Source organism: Corylus avellana, chromosome 2 (assembly GCF_965113065.1).
Source record: "Corylus avellana chromosome 2, dhCorAvel1.hap1.2, whole genome shotgun sequence".
NCBI lineage: Eukaryota > Viridiplantae > Streptophyta > Magnoliopsida > Fagales > Betulaceae > Corylus > Corylus avellana.
Window position 1 is genome coordinate 20,150,748 of NC_142491.1, and position 20,850 is coordinate 20,171,597.

General features: G+C 35.5%; 3 protein-coding genes across 3 annotated transcripts; all 3 read right to left on the reverse strand.

Moving 5' to 3' along the window:
• Window positions 1-380: 380 nt before the first annotated feature.
• Window positions 381-3,352, reverse strand: LOC132169652 (cysteine-rich receptor-like protein kinase 44). The gene is made up of 7 exons (XM_059580654.2): window positions 3,265-3,352; window positions 2,719-2,850; window positions 2,095-2,216; window positions 1,733-1,943; window positions 1,191-1,428; window positions 782-932; window positions 381-680 (listed from the first exon to the last, which is right to left on the reverse strand). Exons 1-7 carry the CDS (start codon window positions 3,350-3,352, stop codon window positions 381-383), a joined length of 1,242 nt encoding a protein of 413 aa, XP_059436637.2.
• An 830-nt stretch (window positions 3,353-4,182) lies between these two features.
• LOC132169646 (lysM domain-containing GPI-anchored protein 2-like) lies at window positions 4,183-10,209 on the reverse strand. The gene is made up of 4 exons (XM_059580646.1): window positions 9,826-10,209; window positions 9,458-9,728; window positions 4,521-4,644; window positions 4,183-4,396 (listed from the first exon to the last, which is right to left on the reverse strand). The coding sequence occupies exons 1-4, from the start codon at window positions 10,207-10,209 to the stop codon at window positions 4,183-4,185; spliced, it is 993 nt and encodes a 330-aa protein (XP_059436629.1).
• A 7,209-nt stretch (window positions 10,210-17,418) lies between these two features.
• Window positions 17,419-20,795, reverse strand: LOC132166942 (lysM domain-containing GPI-anchored protein 2). The gene is made up of 5 exons (XM_059577806.2): window positions 20,183-20,795; window positions 19,796-20,066; window positions 18,479-18,602; window positions 18,170-18,369; window positions 17,419-17,721 (listed from the first exon to the last, which is right to left on the reverse strand). The coding sequence occupies exons 1-5, from the start codon at window positions 20,561-20,563 to the stop codon at window positions 17,624-17,626; spliced, it is 1,074 nt and encodes a 357-aa protein (XP_059433789.2). The 5' UTR covers window positions 20,564-20,795; the 3' UTR covers window positions 17,419-17,623.
• Window positions 20,796-20,850: the final 55 nt, after the last annotated feature.

Sequence of the window (20,850 nt, forward strand, 5' to 3'; positions counted from 1 at the left end):
AATCCCCCTATCCCTCTTTCCTTGTGTGGACATGTCAAAAAATTAAAAAAATAAATCAAAAATAAAAAAATGGAAAACAGTAGCATTTTATGACTTTTTCTTTTGTTTAATGTTGGTTTAATTCGATCCACCCAACCTTTACTACAGGGCAGAAATCAACAGGTGTTGAAATTTAATGAATTTCTCTATAACCTTTATTTTTTTATTATTCTTTTCTAATAATTTTTGTAAATAAATAAAATAAAATAAATAAAAAAAAATCCAAATAGGTCCATATATATACAAATGTTGAATGGCAATCACATCAAATAGGCCTTAAATCGAATACGTACACTCATCTTCTGGTACATAGCCTTGTTACATGTTAGCTCCATCAAACACTAGCGAGGATATAACTCACTGATTGAGGCCTCATTTGTTGCTGCTTGGAAGAATCCGTCTGGTGATATGTTTGATTCAATGGTGTTGTGCATAAAAAATGCAGGCCGTGAAGGCACCGATAAAGTGATATGATTATTAAGCATTAAAATGACTAAAGCTATAGTTGGTCTGTCAGCTACATTTTCTTGAACACATAGCAATCCTATGTGAATGCATCGCATTATTTCATATGTTGAACTAGCTCTCAATGTAGGATCAATAAGATTTGATGACATGCCTTCCCTCCAATTTCGCCATGCCTTCAAGATACATGGGCAAGCATTATATCAATGGAAAAAAATTTGTTTTATCTATCAATGTCTTGTGCATTAACAATTTACCCACAGATAATTGTACTTACAAAGCTGAGAAGATCTTCTACATTTCCTCTTAAACGGAAATAACTACTTTTCTGCCCAGACATCATCTCCAAAACTAATACACCATAGCTGAAAACATCAGATTTTACTGAGAAGAGTCCATGCATTGCGTACTCTGGAGCCATATATCCACTGCAAGAGTATACAGTAATTGCATTGTTATTTGAATGGAAAGAGATCTTTTAAGAATTTTTTTGCAAATTCTCTTGATTGATTCTAGTATATAGGAGACAATAAAATATTTGATAGGATTTCCATCTTCCAACAAAATAAAATTACTCATATAACAGATAATATACTGACAAAATATATATATAACAGATCTTATTAATACAAAGCATGCATGCAATCTTATAGTTAATTTTGTTTAGATTTTGTTAGGATACTCACTAAGTTCCAGCGATTCTTCTCGTATTTCCATGAGTTTGATCTAGTGCAAACAATTTAGCCATGCCAAAATCTGAAATTTTGGGATTCATCTCTGAATCTAATAGAATATTACCAGCTTTGATATCACGATGTATAATACGAAATTGAGAATCTTCATGAAGATAAAGAAGCCCTCGAGCAATGCCTATTAGGATTTTGTGGCGCTTCTCCCAATCCAAATGTAAACGTTTATTTGGATCTACATATTCCTTCAAGTTTATCAATCTAGTGAATAAAGATATATCCAATTTTGTTCAACGAGACACGCAATCTAAAATAAAAACATTGAATAATGTTGTATACCACACCATTATTCTACTATGCTGACATGACATTGTCAATCCACCTTTAGACCCACCTTTGTTTAAAGAAAGAAAAAAATTCCGCTGGTAAATTGGCAATGCCACATCAACATAGGGGTGTAATATAGGTGTATTATATAGCATTACTATAAAACATTACGAGTAGAATCCAACATTTAAGCAAAAGTATTGTAACCATACCAAATAGGAAGTGATCGAGGCTTGCATTAGGCATGAGCTCATAGATGAGAAGCCTTTCATTTCTTTCCAAGCAGAAACCTAAGAGCCTAATTAAATTACGATGTTGAAGCTTAGCCACTATGAAGGCCTCATTCTTAAATTCTTGATTGCCTTGTCTAGAACCACTAGACAACCTTTTCACAGCTATTTCATGTCCATTTGGTAGTATACCCTGAAGAAAAGCATATTGAATATATTATGTGCAAATATGTAACACTTCATATGAAAAAAAAAAAAAAAAAAAAAAAAAAAAAAAAATCCAAGTTTATGGACTTAATTTGTTATGACAAAGAGTGATTTATTATATGATACTTCCAAATTACCTTGTAAACAGCACCAAACCCACCTTGCCCAAGCTTATTTGCATCTGAAAAATTATTTGTAGCAACTCTAATTGTAGCAAAGTCGAATTGCAATGATTCAGCACTAATAACTTCATCCGCAACTTCATATGAGGAACAAGTCCAAACATCCGAATTAGATACATAAATGCATTGCTTAAAGAAGACTGATGTAATTTTAAGTTATGTGCATACAACATTAATATATGGATTCTCCACCACTAATTACTGCATTATATACTCTTCCAAGATCATTAATGGAACAGAAATCATGAGAAAGGCTCTCCAAATGACATCATCTTTTTTTGGGCTCGTATATAAAATCAATATGTATATATATTATATTTTAAATTATGATAATGTCCCGACTAAGTCCAGCGATGACTTGGTCGAGTCCCACGAGTCCCGACCAGGTCCAAGTGCGATCTCGACCAAGTCTTGACGGTAGTCCAGTTGGGTCCCGACGAGTCCCTATTGAGTCTCGACTATGTCTCAACAGTGGCTGGATTGGGTCCCCGCAAGTCATTGTTTGATTAGGTATTTATTTTTATATTTTATAAAATTGAAATCTTAATGAATATGACAAGAAACCCATATTTAACTTACTTTCAACTTTCTTCCTTCGCTTTTTCACTCTTAAATAGATACTGACACAGATTATTAAAACCACAAAAACAATAGCTGCCACAACTATATTGATTGTTCGAGATGTGTTACTCTTCGTTCCTGGCAATATTCCTGCAAATGCCACAAATCCGTCTCAGTAAAGCATTCAAAATTTTAAATTTATCATAATATGTAAATAGTTTTGTACCAGAGCACTCACAATAACTTAGCTATTTTTCATTTTACTAATAAAATGGTAAAAAAAACCATTTCATATTTTGATTAAAAAAATTTTGATACTCGTAGCATTTCTCTTTATATACCATAAAAAGAAGTATTGTAGCCTTGTAGGAAATATTGTTGGGCAGATGCTTGATTAACGAGTATGAAGAGGGGAGACGGGAAGATAGGAATACTAGCTAGGCTTGGTAAAACAGCAAGATTCAGGCCTTCAAGGCTTATAATGTAAGTTTTTATGGAAATGTTTAATTTTCATATTATATTTGTATATGAATATAGAATAAAGGAGGAAAATGGGAACCATACCTTCTACCGGCCGGTGGAGTAGGAGACAATGATGGCGGCGGTATAACTTCCGATAACAATAATAAATGTTAGGAGAAATGTTAAACATTTCAAATATTTGTTATAAAAGTTAATTTCTAAATGATGTGTCATCATCCTATGAGCTGGTGACACCTTTTTCAAAATAATAAATCTCAAAGTGGCACGTCACCAATAATAATAATATATAAAATGGTGTTGGGGTAGCTAAATCTGTAACAAGTAACATTTTATGACAGTTTTTTATTGTTTCATATCAGTTTAATTTGATCCACCCAACCGTTACCATAAGATAGAAAACAACAGTTGTTTCAATTTAATGAATTCGATCTTCGATTTGTAACTTTCTTTTCTTTCTGTTTTATTACTATTTATATTTTTTGATATTCTTTTCTAATACGTAAGCTTTCGCAAAAATATTTTTAGATTTAAATTATAATAAAAAAAAAACCGCGCTAGTTTAATTAATTATATAATCATTAATTTATAAGTGAAAGAATTGCATATCACAAAATAATAATAATAAATAAATAAATAAATAATTGTATATCACAAAAGAAATACACAAATTCTCATTTCTCAAGTTCAACTGCTTAATTAGCCAAGATTACTGGTTGTTGTTTCTAATCCTGGAGAGATCAAAATTTAACCCAGATTGCATAGAAGGAACATATACACTGATACACATACACCAACCACTAACGAATCTACGTAAATACAAAAAAAAAAAATGATTGGCGTCAATATTTTCTCCATATCTCATCTTACAAATCAATCATTAAATTTGTGGACTCCACATAAATCAATTATTGACCCCACAAATCTAATGTTTGATCTTTAATTTGTAGGAAAATATAAGCAAATTATTGACACCAATCATTTCTTGTATAGAAAATCGAATCACTGCAAACTGCCCGAACCTGGACAAGTGGACTCTGTGACAAGGCTCGTAAAAATGGTTTGGTTGTCGTAACCAGAATAGGCGCAGGTTGTTTGGCTGCACCCTGAAGAAGTTACGTTGCCAATGTATGGATTGCCTTCACCTTCACATTGCATGGCAGGGCATGTCATCCAGTTGGACAATGGTTTTAGTCCAGAAGGCTTGCATTGTAGTCTGGCCTCACCAAAATCATATGAATTTAGAAACTGCAAAAGCCACCAAAACCAACAAGAAGGAAAAAAAAAAAACAAACAAACAAACACAAATAATATTAAGAGCCATTCAATTTCACACTTACGAGGTATAGTTGTTGGCCGGGCCACATGTGCACTTAATACAAGTTCTAGCAGTGTACAAATTAGTGTCTTTGGCAACAAGAAAAGGGAAGTCCAAGGAGTTGCTGCTTACACTTGATGTACAAGCTGCAAATAATTAAGCATTTGAGCATCATTTATTTCCAGTAACTTTTAACCTTTAAATCATGTGTTTTCCTTACATGTATCGAACTTGTAAAAGAGTTTTATTTTTTAAGTACTTTGGAAATTAAAGAGTTACAGATAACAACAACAACAGAAAACATAACCAAACACAAGCAAATCAACAGAAAAATGCAATCTAAACCGACAACTAGCACCTTACTGCTTCGGAGGGAGACCAAAAATGTGGAAGTCTAGGGGGAATGCAGCCAATGAAAGATGTTACCCCATATGATGGATAAAACTATCGGGGGAATTAACAAGAAAATTTGGGATGTGTAGCACTTCTCTTCGAGGAAACTAGTAAGACCAAGGCTCTGTTTACTTCGACGTAAAATGGTTTTCATCGAAAAATATTTTCAGGAATGTCACTTTCCTTGAAAATGTTTTCTGTCCAGAACATTTTACGGCGTTTACCGTGCACATGGAAAATAATTTTTTTTTTTTTTCTATATATTTTTTTCCAATAAGGTCCTCACCGGGACTTGTTCGAGACCCCGCAGAGACCTGCCTGGGACCCCGCCGGGACTTGATCGGGACTTGTCCAGGACCTCGCCAAGACTTGCCCGGAACTTGACCAGGACCCACCCGGGACTTGCCCGGGATCCTCCCGGGACTTATCCGAGACCTCGCAGGGACTTGATCAGGACCCGCCAGGGACCCGCTCGGGACCCCGACTGGACTTGACCGGGACCCGCCCAGGACCCGACCAGGCAAGTCCCAGGCGAGTCTTGGGCAGGTCCGGTCAAGTCTCGGACGGGTCTCGGCGGGGTCCCAGGCAAGTCTCGAGCAGGTCTCTGTCAAGTTCCAGAGGGTCCCGGGCGGGTCTCAGTCAAGTCCCGGAGGGTTCTGGGCAGGTCCGATCAAGTCCCGAGCGGGTCTCAGTCAAGTCCAGGGTAAGTCCCGGGCGGGTCCTGCTGGGGTCCCGGGCAAGTCCAGGTCAGGTCCCGCGCGGGTCCTAGGTGGGTCCCGCCAGGGTCCCAAGCGAGTCCCGGGCGGGTTCCGGTCAAGTCCTGGTCAAGTCCCGGGTGGGTCCCAGGCGGGTCCCAATCAAGTCCCGATCAAGTTCCGGGCAAGTCCCGGGCGGGTCCTAGGTAGGTCCCGGCGGGGTCCCGGTCAAGTCCCGGGTGGGTCCTGGGCAAGTCTCGGGCAAGTCTCAGGTGGGTCCCGATCAGGTCCCGGGCAAGTCCCGGCGAGGTTCTGGGCGGGTCTTGGCAAGGTCCATCAATTTAAGATTGAGATGCTCATAATCGAAAAAGGTTTATGGTTTTCAAAACCATAAACCATTTTCCAAAAATTAAAGAAGAATTTTCAGTCAAAAGGAAAATATTTTCCTTGGCCACTATTTTACGTCGAAGTAAACACCGTAAAATGTGAAAATCATTTTATGGAAACCATTTTATGTCGAAGTAAAATATGTACAACAGTTGCGAGATTTCCTTCTAGGACGGTGAGTTTGAACCCCAACTGAATCAGCTGGTTTTGTTGAAACTCATATCCGAATCTAATAAATCTGAAATACCAAAAATGCTCTTTGGAAAAGGGCCATGGGACCATGGATTTGCTGAAAGAGACCTATGGTAGAGGTGGTACGTACGTGTAGGTTATGGAGAACTGTGTGGTATCGCTGCCGAGAGTAGAGCCGTAAGGTGGAAGAGAGAAGACCGGTGAAAGTGGATGGGAGTCACGAGGATGACAGCGGCGGATGGATGGAGGTCCCTAGTGAAGGCATAAACACACTATATGATGGAGAAAGAGAGAGAAACAAGTCTTTCAATCCTGATATTTTTAGAACACGTTGTTCTCAAAGTTTATGCTTCTAGTTTTCTCAAGCAATTGAGAAAGTTCATCTTTAGCAATCAAAAAGAAAACTTGAAGGTTCATCAATACACTTAAAAGGACCGCGTAAGTGCACCTATCTTGTGCTTTATTTTTATGCATGATCTAGCCTAATTCTCTCGAAGTAAAAGATCATGGGATTATTTCCAATGTGCAAAATATTTATACAAATGATCCCAACGTACACTACCAACTAAAGATAATCTGCGGAAAAGATGTATAGTTAAGCAATTTTCTTGCCCTATCGGTGGTTTAATTAGATAGTAAAAATACTGCACAAATATTATGGAAATGTCCTTGTGCAATGCATGTGTGAGGAGCCTGTGGGAAAAAGTTTCAAAAATAAAGCTCTTGCAGAGAAGGCAATGAAATTCATGGGACAAAACTGGAGTAGATATGAACAACTAGCAGAAGACACTCGAGGAATGCTCAATCTATGCACAACTAGTAGATTAGCCATATTAGAAGAGATGCAAATTCTATTGCGCACGGGTTGACAAGAGCAACAATTAGACAAGTTATAGATGAAGTTTGGATTGAAGAAATTCCTAATTATATCTGTGACATTATTTTGTTATAATAACAAACTCCAGTCTCTTGATTATGAATGAAGTCAAAACTTTAGAGGATATTATTCCATCAACCCAAATGTTTTTACAAATTAATCATATAACCCAAGTTATGGACAAGCAGGGCAAAATAAAAGAAACAAAAAATTAAAGCAAAAGAAAAGTCCCACATATACAATATAGGAAGTTTACATCCAATAAAATTAAATCTTATGTCAAATAATAACAAGGTAAAGTATATCATTATCCTAATATTATTAAGGGTTTCCTTCAAACTGGTTTAGAGAAAATTTCTTTCAACTCAACTTAAGAAGTGTTAAGTGTCATCTAATAGAATTATGATAATCTCCGGTTCATTTGAACCGAAGAATATCCAATTAGTTATATTGAAAGAGTATTTATTAGGGGTGCAAAGGCAACCGCCTAACCGCCTAACCGCATTAACAACTAACCGCCTAACCGCTATAACTGCCTAGCGGTTAGCGGTTATTGGGTCTACTAACCGTAACCGCTAACCGCCTTTTTATATAATATATTTTTATAATTATAATTATAAAAATATTTATACATATAACATAATCACTTGATCATTAAATCACAATTTTTTTAAAAAATAATTAAATCACAATTTGAGTATTAAATATATTATCACTATAATTTATATGATTATATCATATAATCACTTGATCATTAAATCACAATTTTTTTTAAAAAAATAATTAAATCACAATTTGAGTATTAATATATTATCACTATAATTTATATAATTATATCACATGAGATTGATCATTAAATCATTTGATTATATAATAACAAATTATGCATATATAATATGACATAACTCCTAAGTATACCAATTCATACTAATACAACAATTAAATATCTGGAGACTTATTTCCAATGTATGTTATAAACTTATAAGTCTATATAAGTCTACATATGTATATGAATAATATAAATATATAATATCAATACTTAATCATATGATTCAATGACAATTCAAATACTTTATTCAAGACTTCAAGTGAATCATATTATTAATGTACAATGATGATATGATTCGCATAATATCAAATTAAGTAATTGACATTGGATTAAACAATGATCAATGTGTTACTTATAAACACAATTTAAGTATTAATGTATTATCATTATAATTTTAGTAATTTATATATTATCACTATAATTGATATGATTATATCACATGATGACTTGATCATTAAATCATATGATTATATAATAATAAATAATACATATATAATATGACATAATTCACAAGTCATAAGTCTACAAGTTAATCATATGATTCATGTATAATGATAATCACAATTAATTCAATTGAATTAAACAATATATTACTTATAACTACAAGTCTACAATTTAATTAAAGCATTATTTAGATACTTTAAGAATTTAGGATTTAGGAGTTTGAACATTATCATTTACCATTAGATATTAAGTTTAATTCGAAGAAAAAAGATTATAAGTAAATATGATAAGAATTTAAATAATTAATCATATGAATCATATGATATAATTTAATGAGACTATATAATTATATAATATTAAATTAAGTAATTGACATTAGATTCAACAATGTGTTACTTATAATCACAATTGAAGTATTAATGTATTTTTTGAACATTTTTTAGAAAAAGAAATTTAACCATTTTTTGAACTTATTTTATATGCTTTGTGTTGAACTTTTTTTATATATTTTTTTATATGTTGTGACAGTTGTCTGAATTCTGAACTTTTTTTTCTATGTTGTGTTGAATTTTTTTTATTTTTTTTTTAAAAAAAAAGTTAACTGGTTATGATTTAATATTTAAAGTACAAGTAAATATAAATTTTGGGTCAAATATTTTTGATTTTTCAATATGAGCTCTTTTTATAGCAATTGGGCCCAAGAAGATATTAAAAATACAAGAAAAAAAAAAAAGAGAGTAAAAAAAAGCCCAAAAAAATAAGCCCAAAAAGCTCAATTTTAAAAAAGCGGTTAGCGGGCGGTTATCTATTTCGCTAACCGCTAACCGGCGGTTAGCGGTTTGCGGTTAGTGAAATCTACTAACCGCTAAGGCGGTTACGGTTAGCGGTTATTGCCACTAACCGCTAACCATAACCGCCTTTGCACCCCTAGTATTTATCCCATCAAAAAGTAAAAAGACAAAAATACATCTCAAATATAACTAACTAAAATCAATGTTTGGGTTTTAAGTAAATTAGTAGAATAGTAATAAATTATTGTTAAAAATATTAAAGAAAATATGTGTTTTTCACATATTAGATGACATTTGACACTTATTAAAATAGATTAAAGAAAATTTTCTCCAAAATAGTCATTAAGGAACCTTTGAGGGGGACATCAAGAACTTGAGCGGCCTTAAGATCGCTAGCATTAGTCATCTGATTGAGGCTCAACAGAGTAGACGACGTCGTCCCATACTGCTCCGCTATGCCCTCCACCGTGCTCCCACCATCCACCAGATGTCCATAATGGACGACCTTGACCCCATCCACGTCATCACAGCTGCATGGAAGTGGGATCCACAGCTTCTGCCCCACCTCAATCTTGTTCACATCAACCAACCCATTAACGGCCGCAATTTCCTGGAATGTTACCTGTTAAATATCAATTAATTAAAACCATTATCTAAGATGAATATAATAATATTAAATTAAAAAATTAAAGTTTAACGGGATGATTTAACGTAATTACCAGTCCAGAAAACACCTCGGCGGCGATGTGGTACAACCCATCGCGGCCGCCGACGGTGTAGACGGGGCTGCGGTTAGAGAGACCCGTGCCGTTGGAGCAGGCGCAGGTGAAGGGGATTCGAATCTTCTGGTGAGCGCGGATGGTCTGCTTTTCTGAGGTGGTGCTTGGGAAGTTGTTGGCGCCGAGGAGGTTGCGGAGCTTCTTGACTTGGAAAAGATCTTTGATGGAGGAGAGGGTGGTATTGCTGGGAGACACGTAGTCGATCAGGGCGGTGCACTTGGCGGTCGCTTTGCTGCATTTGAATGGTGCCAGTGGCTGAGCGGTTAATGTGGTGGCCAGAGCAGAGACTAGGAGCACACCTAGAAGTACCTTAGCATAACCCATTTCTCTCTCGCTTTAGCTTTGAGGCTTTGAGCTTTCTTATTATTTTGAGGAATATATATATATATATATATATATATATATATATATATAGGGCGGGCGGCGCCCCTGGTAACAAAATTTTGTTACCGCTCCTTAGAAAATAAGAAAATAAAAAATAAAATAAAATAAAATTATCTTTCCCTAAGTCAACAATCACCCAAAAAAAAAAAGGAAAAGAGAATAACTCTTGACTTGGAGAGTTGGAGAGTTGGAGAGCGCTGCTGCAAAGTTCTTCACTGTTGTTTCCTGTCGGTTGGGGGGAGGCACTTGGTTGTCACACTCGTCAATGGAGTGATGGACTATGTTTTTTCTTCTTTCAAATCACGTGTCATGCTTGGTGATCTCGGTCGTAAACAGCTCTAATTTAAGATTGCAATTCTTTTTTTTTTTCATTTTTCTTTTTCTCCAACCGAAAGTTAAAATACTTCTTTTACTTGTATACAAAGAAAAGTGTTCCCTTTTTAATGAATATGTATAACTTATCCATTTAATTAAACAAATTAAGTCAAAAATTTAGCCGCCCTTATCCAATTATTCACCTTCTCTTGTGGTTTTATCTATTTAATTAAATAAATCAAGTCAAAAATTTAGCCGTCCATATCCAATTATTCACCTTCACTTGTGGTTTCGATACTATAACTTAGGGTCCGTCAAGATTTTGAGGATTGACTTGTTGGAAGATACCGGAGTATTTATCAATTGTAAGCGGCATTAACCAAATCAACGAGCCAACTGCCAAGTAATCATGGCATCTGCACCTTGTTAGTCCGGCACGTAAAGGTTTGGCTTGGCTGACCAATCTAGTACACCGACCGAGAGAGACATCACTGCATATCATTTGCTACCAAAATGGTCCACCAAGAAAACAAGCATGTGAACGATTGAAGAAGCCTCACACTAAAATATTCTTCCTGTGGATTCGCAGAATGTCATCATCAGCTTCTAAGTCCCAACTTGTAAAAGTCATCATCAGCTTCTAAGTCAATGGTAACTTCTTTTGATGTACCAATATTCACGTGGGCCGGGCTTGAGTTGAGGAGGCCCACTGAGACTGAACACCTAGGTTCGAAAACATCAACTACCAGTGGTTTGGCCCGTCGTTAAACTAAGAGACAAGAAAAGACGCATTAGTATATGGTTCTTACATTTACCCCAAAGAAATATTAGAGTTTATTGTGAGATATGATTTGATATTGTCATTGATCAAATCGGATTTGAATACATTCAATTATGATTTGATTTGATCTCTCATACCATTTTGTATTATCTACATGTCCCTATTTATATGACATTTGTATTGTAAATCATTTGTTTGAGAAAAGAAAAAAAGAGAGAAAAGTCGAAACCGAGAAGAAAAATAAATTCGAGAGAGGCCAAGTTGCCTATCTTTCGGCTCTTTGTTGGCCCAATCATTATTTAGTTTATTGTTGGTTATTTGTTGACCCAAACCGATTTTTGGCCCGTTGTTGGCTCAATTTATTAGGCCTTTGTGGTATTGTTTAAAATCCAACCACATTTTAGCTCATAGTTAATTCTTATTTTCAGCCCTTTGTTGGCATTAATTTTAGCTCATAGTTGACCTTCCTATTGCTATTTAATCCGTCGCCGACCGCCTTTGTTGGTCCAATGTCTTTGATCTTTGTAGTATTGTTTAAAAACCAACCTCATTTTACCCCATAGTTGACTCTTATTTTCGACTCTTTGTTGGCTTTCATTTTGGCCCATAGTTGGCACTCCTATTGTTATTTAAGACGCATTTTGATCACCCGATCACCTTTTAAATCGGTTTCTAAAAGGTTTCCTCTTCGTCACCAAAATCTTTGTGTGTGATTGTTTATATTTTGGTGATTGTTTGCTTTGATAAATATCTGTTAATTCCGCATAAACTGTGATATTTATCTATTTAGAGTTTTTCAATTGGTATCAAACGGGTTCACTCCGTGAATGATTAAATTCCTGAGTGTGATCTTTGTTTCTTGTTTAAGATGTCTCAAACCCTTAACATTGTGCCTAATTTTGATGGATCAAATTATGGCTATTGGAAGTCCCGTATGAGATTTTTCTTAAAATCTATAGATGTTTGGCATGTCATTGAATCTGGATTTAAAGCTCCAGATAAGCCAATAGCTGAATGGTCTAATGTTGAAAAACAAACTTGTATGGCGAATGACAAAGCTATGAATGCTCTATGCTTGGCAATTTCACAAACTGAGTTCTCCAAAATTTCAAATTGTGATAGTGCCAAAGATGCATGGGAGATCCTAAAAACTACGTATGAAGGAACTAATTTTGTTAAAGCTTCAAAACTTCAAATGTTAATTTCTCAGTTTGAGATATTAAAATGTTAGAGGATGAGACACTCAATGAATTTTTTTGTAAACTTAGTGAAATTAGAAAATCCATGATAAATCTAGGAAAGAAAGTTTCTGACACTAAGCTTATTAGAAAAGTTATGAGATCACTCCCTAAAAAATTCAGAATGAAGGTAACTGCTATTGAGTCATGCACTGATCTTAATACCATGAGGATAGAAGAGTTAGTTGGTGCTCTTCAAACTTATGAGTTTTCCTTGCCTCAACTTAGAAAAAATAAGGATATTGCCCTTAGAACTCTTAGGAAGAACTCTGATGAGTTATATGATGAGGATTCACCAGATGATAAGGAACTTGCCTTGATAGCTAGAAGGTATTTTAGGAATGAACATAGAATTTTCAAGAAATTTGAAAAACAAAAAGAGAGTACTCAAGATAGAAATGAAAGAGACCCACGTGGTCCAAAATGTTATGAGTGTTTTGGCTATGGTCATATGCGAAAGGATTGTGCTAACCTCAAGAGTAATAAGCCAAAAGGTCAAAAAGCTTTCAATATAACCTTGAGTGACACTGATGAGGAAGAAACTCCTAATTATGTGGCGTTTGTTGCATCCTATGATTCTGATGATTCAAATCAATTAAATGTTTAGTCTGCCTCTGATAATGAATCAAATAGGGTTAATGATCTTCAAAACTCCTTAACAATTTAATGGAAAAGTTTTCTATGCTTAGAAATACTAACTTGAAAATTGTTAAGGATTTTAAGAATCTTGAGCTTGAAAGGGATAAATTGTTGAAATCTTTGAGTGATTCACATGCTGTTTGTAATACTCTCAAATCTGAAAATCATATGTTAATTGCTAAAAATAAATCCCTTCAAAATGATCTGATTGCATCTAGAAATCACTTGAGTAAATTCTCTAGTGAAAAGCTTGATAAAATGTTGCATATTCAAAAGCACTCTAGTGACAGATCTGGCTTAGGATTTGATAAAACTGTTTTTTTGTCTTCTAACCGTGCTTCTACTTCAAAGACTGTTTTTGTTAAACCAGTGAAAGTAAAAGAATCTTCAAGTGAAGAAAAGCAAGCAGTTGCTCCGACACCTCAAGGTAAGAAAGGTAAGAAAATCTACATTGAACCTCATGCATCTTACCCTACACCTAGAGTCGTGCATCCTCCTAGGAAATTACCTTCTCAAAAGTTTGTCCCTACATGTCATCACTGTGGAAAAGTGGGTCACATTCGACCTCACTGTTTTAATTTGAAACCTTATGTGCATATAAATGACAATTCCTATTCTAGAAAGAAAGTGAGGGTTTGGTCATAATGATGAGAGAAGTGCTATCTAAGTTATATAAGTTTGAGCAAAGTCATAAGTCTAGACCTAAGATTTCTCAAGTTTGGGTTAGGAAGGATAATACCATTCACCCCTTGAGGGGGAGTGGTGATGATCTCACCTTATGTTAGGTGAGTGACCCACATGCCTAGGACTGATTTTCTTGCATATCTTTGCATATCCTAGAGCATGTTGTTTTTCGTTTTGCATTGCATTTTTGTTTTATTTTGTTTTGAAATTATATTTTTTTTTTGTGCATTTCTTTTGTGAAAAATAACAAATTATTTTACTTTCTTTTTTTTTTTTTTTTTTTTTTTTGTCTTATGCACCTAGATAGTCCATTAATTTCTCATGTTGCTTTTTATGGATTTAATTCCTTGCGTCTTGGAATGTTCTTAATATGCATGAGACAAAAATTTGTGTCAATGGACTTGTTTTTGTGGTTACCTAAAGCCTGAACTTATGTGGTACATTTTGCCTATGCTTTATCTCTTATGCACATTTAAGCTTAAATTGAGGTTTTGTTTCACTTTATTTGTAAGGTCTGTTAGGTAACCATATGAGATTTTTGACTAGTCCTATTTTTCAAATTGACCATATGTTAGTTGAACTTATGGCTTAAAAATTCCTGCTTTTCTTTTGTGATAAGCACCAAAAGTTTAAGAACACTTTCTCAAAAAGAAAAATAAACAAAATAGTGAAACAAATAAAATCAAAAGATCATATTCCAAAAGGAATTTATTTCACTGTGTCAAACTTGTGCAAAATGTTTTATAAAGAGAAATGTATAGGATGAGAGTGGCTAGGCCCTAGTATGATAATATTTGAGTTTTGATTTGATATATTTATCAAAACCTCATGGTGGTGAAACTTTCTCCTCATTTTGTAAGTTGAAATTTTTCTCTTTGGATGGCTTACACACACACTACACAAGCATAGGTTGAATGAAACATTTTTCTTTGCTTGGGTTAAGCAATATGAGTTTCTTGTCATTTCTAGTCTCATGTGTATTTTGCATATTTGGGATATTTATTGTGCAATACATGAGTCATTGATGTGTATATCATATGTGTTCATTTGACTTTTGAGGGGTAGAAACATGTTTTGTTTTTTCAGTTTCTTGTTGATAATTGAGTCATACATTGAAGGGGAGTTTTACTGATGTTTCTTTATAATCTTGCATTCTATTTCATTTTTTTTAATCATGAGTTTTATTTATGTATTCTTGTTCCATATATGCCTTGATGTATTTTGCGAAATGTTTTAGGAAACATGAAGACCTTTTGTCATTCTGTGACAAAAAGGGGGAGTAAATATGAGGAAATGATGGGATTGGCTCGGTATTTTGGTTTTGTTACTGAATTGCCAAATGGGGATTTTGTTAGTTCTTATGTTAGCTTAATTCAGTTTCAAAATGCAGATGTTACTGTTCATAGGCTCAAACACTGATATAGAATGCTCAGAATCCAATCTCCACCGTTCATAATGTAGATTCATATGTTATGAACGTCCCTGCAAAATTTCAGCTCAATCGGACCACAAACGCCCATTGATCGGAGCTATTGATCAAGGCTGAACAGCATTTCCAGAATACAGTTTCACCTATTGCATGCCCTGTTCGAACGAGCCTTCCTCATGTCCGGACAGCATTTTCAGAAACTCTGTTTCTGCTCCGCAAGGCCCTGTCTGGACACCCCGTAAGTTTTAGGCCCAAAAACATGATTTTAAGTGTGTTAAGTCTAGGGTTTTGTCGAAGGTATATATACATCTTTATAGAGAGAGATTGACGAAATTCTACCATAAGTTTCGTGAGAGGCTGTACTTAGAGAGAAAATCTGTGTGAGCATAATTATTCCTCTTAGAAGATTATTGTTAGTTTCATTGAACTTTATTGAGAAGTCTATCGGATGGGTCTGGTAAAGGAAAATCACGTTAAAGAAGATTGTGAATAAGGAGACGAGTTGTAGGCTTGTCGATTTTACAGAGCCAAGGTCTTACAAAGGGTTGTAAGTGTTCCTAGTGTTTGTAATCTCTGAATAATCTTTTGATAGTGATTTCCTAGATTTGGCTGCCCCGGAGAGGTTTTACTTTTAGATTGATTTCTAAAAGGTTTCATCTTCGTCACCAAAATCCTTGTGTGTGATTGTTTATATTTTGGTGATTGTTTGCTTTGATAAATATTTGTTAATTCCGCATAAACTATGATATTTATCTATTTATAGTTTTTCAATTATAATAAAATCAAATTAGATTTGAATACATTCAATTATGATTTAATTTGATCTCCTTGACTATTTTGTATTTTCTCCATCTCCGTACAAATATGGATCATTTGTATTGTAAATTCATCAAGTAAATAAGAGCATCCATGTAAACTCCTTTTATGATAAAACTTTACAGATAACCCTCCAAGCAAAAAACTTCTTTGGCTGCTTCTATCCACTAAAATGAATTCTTCTTCAATAGGGCAGTTAAGGGAGCAGCTATAGAACCATAATTCCTAATAAATTTCTTGTAATATGCAGTTAGGCCAAGGAATCCTCTGAATATTGGATACTGCCCTAGAGTTTCTAACACAACCCTCAAATGTTTTAAGTACTACTCCATTCCTTTACTATAGATAACTATGTCTTCAAAGAAGTAAATTACAAGTCTCCTTAAGGTTAACAAACTTCATTCATCAGTCCTTGAAATGTTGTAGGAGCATTAGTTAACCTAAAGGGTATAACTAGGAACTCATAGCGCCCTTTTTGTGTACTAAATGCAGTTTTTGGTATATCTTCTGCCCCCGCACTGATTTGGTGGTAACTAGATCTCAAATTCATGTTAAAGAAGACCGTTGTTTTAGTCAACTCATCCACTACTCGAATTCGGAATTTGTCCTCAACGGTCTCCTTGTTTAAGGCTCTATAGTCCGCACACATCCTCCAACTACCATCCGCCTTCCTAACAAGCAAAAAGTGAGAAGGAAAAGGACTCTGACTATTTCGGACGACTCATAAAATTCCATTAATTCCCGAAAAAACTTTTCTATCTTATCTCTCTGATAATAAGGAGAGGTACCCTCCTTGAGGACTATTTGATGATCATAACTCCCATTAGGAGGTAAGCCCTTAGGTTCCTCAAATACTGCTTTAAACTCTTCCAACGGATTTGAAATGCAACCCTCAACTACATTAAATCAGGAATTCCACACTCTTCAATAAGCTGTATCACTAACCCTTTTTTCTCAGCTCTAGCCAATCTAGGAAAATTTTCTCCTTCAATCACCACTGATCCAGTAACATATAAACCCTTAAGCATTATGGTTTTTGCACCATAACAGAATTCCGTGGTTAATTCTAAGAAATCCCAAAGGATAAGCCCCAGATTTCTTAACCACTGAATTCCTAGCACTAGATCACTACCACCCAAAGATAAGATAAATAATTCAGTACTAAACACGTATTCAACATATTTCTGTCAAGCGTCACAATACATGCTCATCTGATAAATCACAGGAAAATGGTTTCACCAATCGAATAAGGACAAAATAAAGCTCCATTTATGATAAAACTTTGCAAATAACCCTCCAAGCAAAAAACTTCAATTTTCCGCTTGTTGATGCTACAAGTTTAATCTCAAACACCAAAATCAAATCAAATGAGATACTCTACATCACAAATGTCCACTCCTGTACTCATACAGTAAGTTGAGAATGGATAAAACGATAAAAAGTGCGTACATCTTAATGGGAAAGATGAAGACAAATGAAGATCAGTTGAATAGAGATGAAAAGGAAGTTCCATCTTAAACCTTGAATACCACTGTTCGTTCCATCAGAAGCTGTTTTACCAACAACGAAAAACAAAATGGTATTTAGTTAATTATATAATCATTTATAAGTGAAAGGAATTGCATATCACAAAAGAAACACACAAATTTTCATTTCTCAAGTTCAACTGCTTGGACAAGTGAGCATCAAGAAATTTCGGACGATCATGCTAGTACTACCACATGAAACAGCTAACCAGAGAGAAGAAATCAGCATAAGAGATTGCTGGTTGTTGTTTCTAATCTTGCAGAGATCAAAATTTAACCAAGATTGCATAGAGGGAACATATACACATACACTAACCACTAACGACCTCTTAAAAGGAATTCCTAGGTAGTGACATGGGCAATCTATATGTATTTGGGTGATATAAAAATATTAATGCCCTCAATCTTGGGCTGGTCTCTATAGAACACATAAAATCGAATCACTACAGCAAGGATAGTAAATTGCACCAACCTGGACAAGTGGACTCTGTGACAAGGCTTGCAAAAATGGTTTGGGAATCGTAACCGGTATATGCGCAGGTTGTTTGGTTACAACCACCTGAAGATGTTATATTTCCAATGTATTGATTATTGCCTGCACCTTCACATTGCATTGCAGGGCATGCTGTCCAGTTGGATAATGGTTTTAGTCCAGAAGCCTCACATTGTAGTCTGGCCTCACCAAAATGATATGAATTTAGAAACTGGAGAAGCCACCACCAAGAAGGAAAAAAAACAAAAAAACACAAATATCAAGAGCCACCGAGTTATATACACTTACGACGTATAGTTGTTCGCTGGGTCACATGTGCACTTAATACAATTTCTAGCAGTGTAGATATAAGTGTCTCTGGCAACAAGTAAAGGGTAATCCAAGGAGGTGCTGCTTATATTGGATGTACAAGCTGCAAATAAGCATTTGAGCATCATTTACTCACAATAACTATAAATGTCAAAAATAAGCTATAAGCCAAAAAGAAATCTCAAGAAAGCGTATCAAGCAATGTAAGAAATTGCCAAGGTGAGTGAAACGCATACAACACCTAATTCCTATGGCAGGTGCAAAGCTTAAAGTAGTAACTAGTTAGGGGTGGCAATTCATGTTCGTGTGCCGAATTTGGATCATGTCAAGACTTAGGTATAAAACTATATAAGTCAACTATAACCCGACACATTTAATTAAACAAGTCAGATCTCTCAACCCTAATCGGTCATATCAAAAATTGTGAATCCTGAATATCGTTTGTCAGATTTAAGTTGTGTCAAGGAAGGAGTATAAGATTATATAGGTCAACTCTAACCCGACTCAATTAATTAAACGAGTCAAATTCTTTAACATAACCAACTAAGAAATATTGGTGTTAAGCCCCATGTGTATAACTGGATCCTAAGATAATCCTATCAAGAAATGAGGATGAGCTTGGACCAACTATCTTTTTCTTTAATTCCAAAAAAAAAAATGAATTATTGAAGTTATATATATATATATATAGTTACTCCAATAATTGAGTCAATAATACAACTCGCAGGGTGACATGAAAAAACTTGTTATCCATGAGTATCCAAAAAAGCAAAGAAGTGAATCCAAGAAAATAGATCTTGAAAAACTTTTGAAAAAAGAAACATCATAACTATTTGCACCCACCTATGATGTCAAACCATTTGCCAGACATCAACAAGTCAGTGGGCACCATTGATAATTGATAATGTAAGACAAGATCCCTGGGGACCCTATCCTCTTAATCAATTGACAAGACTAGCTGTACTCACTGGCTGCAAGCGGCAACCCGTGGCATCTTGTGACCGGATTCGAGTGCAATTAACAGCCTGTATTGCATTCAATCAAATTGCACCCGATGCAAATCGGGTCATCATTACTTCTTGAATTGAATATAGTTTTGCTAGTTTCAACTTCAGAGAATATTCCCATCAAGCCAAATGTATTTTCAAGTTAATCCTCTTATGATTATTACTTGCTAACACGTTGATTATCATATAAAATTGTACCGGAGTGTAATTAATTAATAAAATTACTTGAATTTTTAAAACCTTCCAATTGCATTTATAAAGACAATTTTCAAGAAAGCAAAATTGGAACCTTTGAGGGGGACATCAAGAACTTGAGCGGCCTTAAGATCGCTAGCATTAGTCATCTGATTGAGGCTCAACAGAGTAGACGACGTCGTCCCATACTGCTCCGCTATGCCATCCACCGTGCTCCCAGCAACCACCAGGTGTCCATAATGGACGACCTTCAACCCATCCACGTCATCACAGCTGCACGGAAGTGGGATCCACAGCTCCTGCCCCACGTCAATCTTGTTCGGATCAGGCAACCCATTAGCGGCTGCGATTTCCTGGTACGTTACCTGTTAAATATCAATTAATTAATTAAAACCATTAACTAAGATGAATATAATAATATTAAATTTTTTTTAAAAAAAAAAAAAAAAATTAAAGTTTTAAGGGAATGATTTAACGTTACCAGTCGAGAAAACACCTCGGCGGCGATGTGGTCCAACCCATCGCCGCCGACGACGGTGTAGACGGGGCTGCGGTTAGAGAGACCCGTGCCGTTGGAGCAGAAGCAGGTGAAGGGGATTCGGATCTTCTGCTGCGCGCTGATGGTCTGGTTCTCTGAGGCGGTGCTTGAGAAGTTGTTGACGCCGAGGAGGTTGCGGAACTTCTTGACTTGGAAGAGGTTTTGGATGACGGAGAGGGTGGTCTTGTTGGGGGACACGTAGTCGATCAGGGCGGTGCACGTCGAGCCCGCTTTGCTGCATTTGAATGGTGCCAGTGGCTGAGCCGTTGATATGCTCAGAGCAGAGACTAGGAGCACACCCAGAAGCACCTTAGCATAACCCATTTCTCTCTCTCTCTCTCTCTCTCTCTCTCTCTAGCTTTGAGCTTTCTTAATATTTGGGGATATATACATGAATATCCTCAAAAGAAGACGAAAGAAGAAGAAGGAGGGTTGGGTTTGGGGTGTGTGGATAAATTAGGTGACTTTGACTTTCTTGAAAAACTTTTGCTGTATGGGAATTTGGAAATTGCAGGAGCGGAATTCCATAAACTCGACTAGTATTAGCCGTTGGACTCATGCACGGACTCCCTTTTTTTTTTTTTCACTCGCATGCTTTTACGGTGACCTTC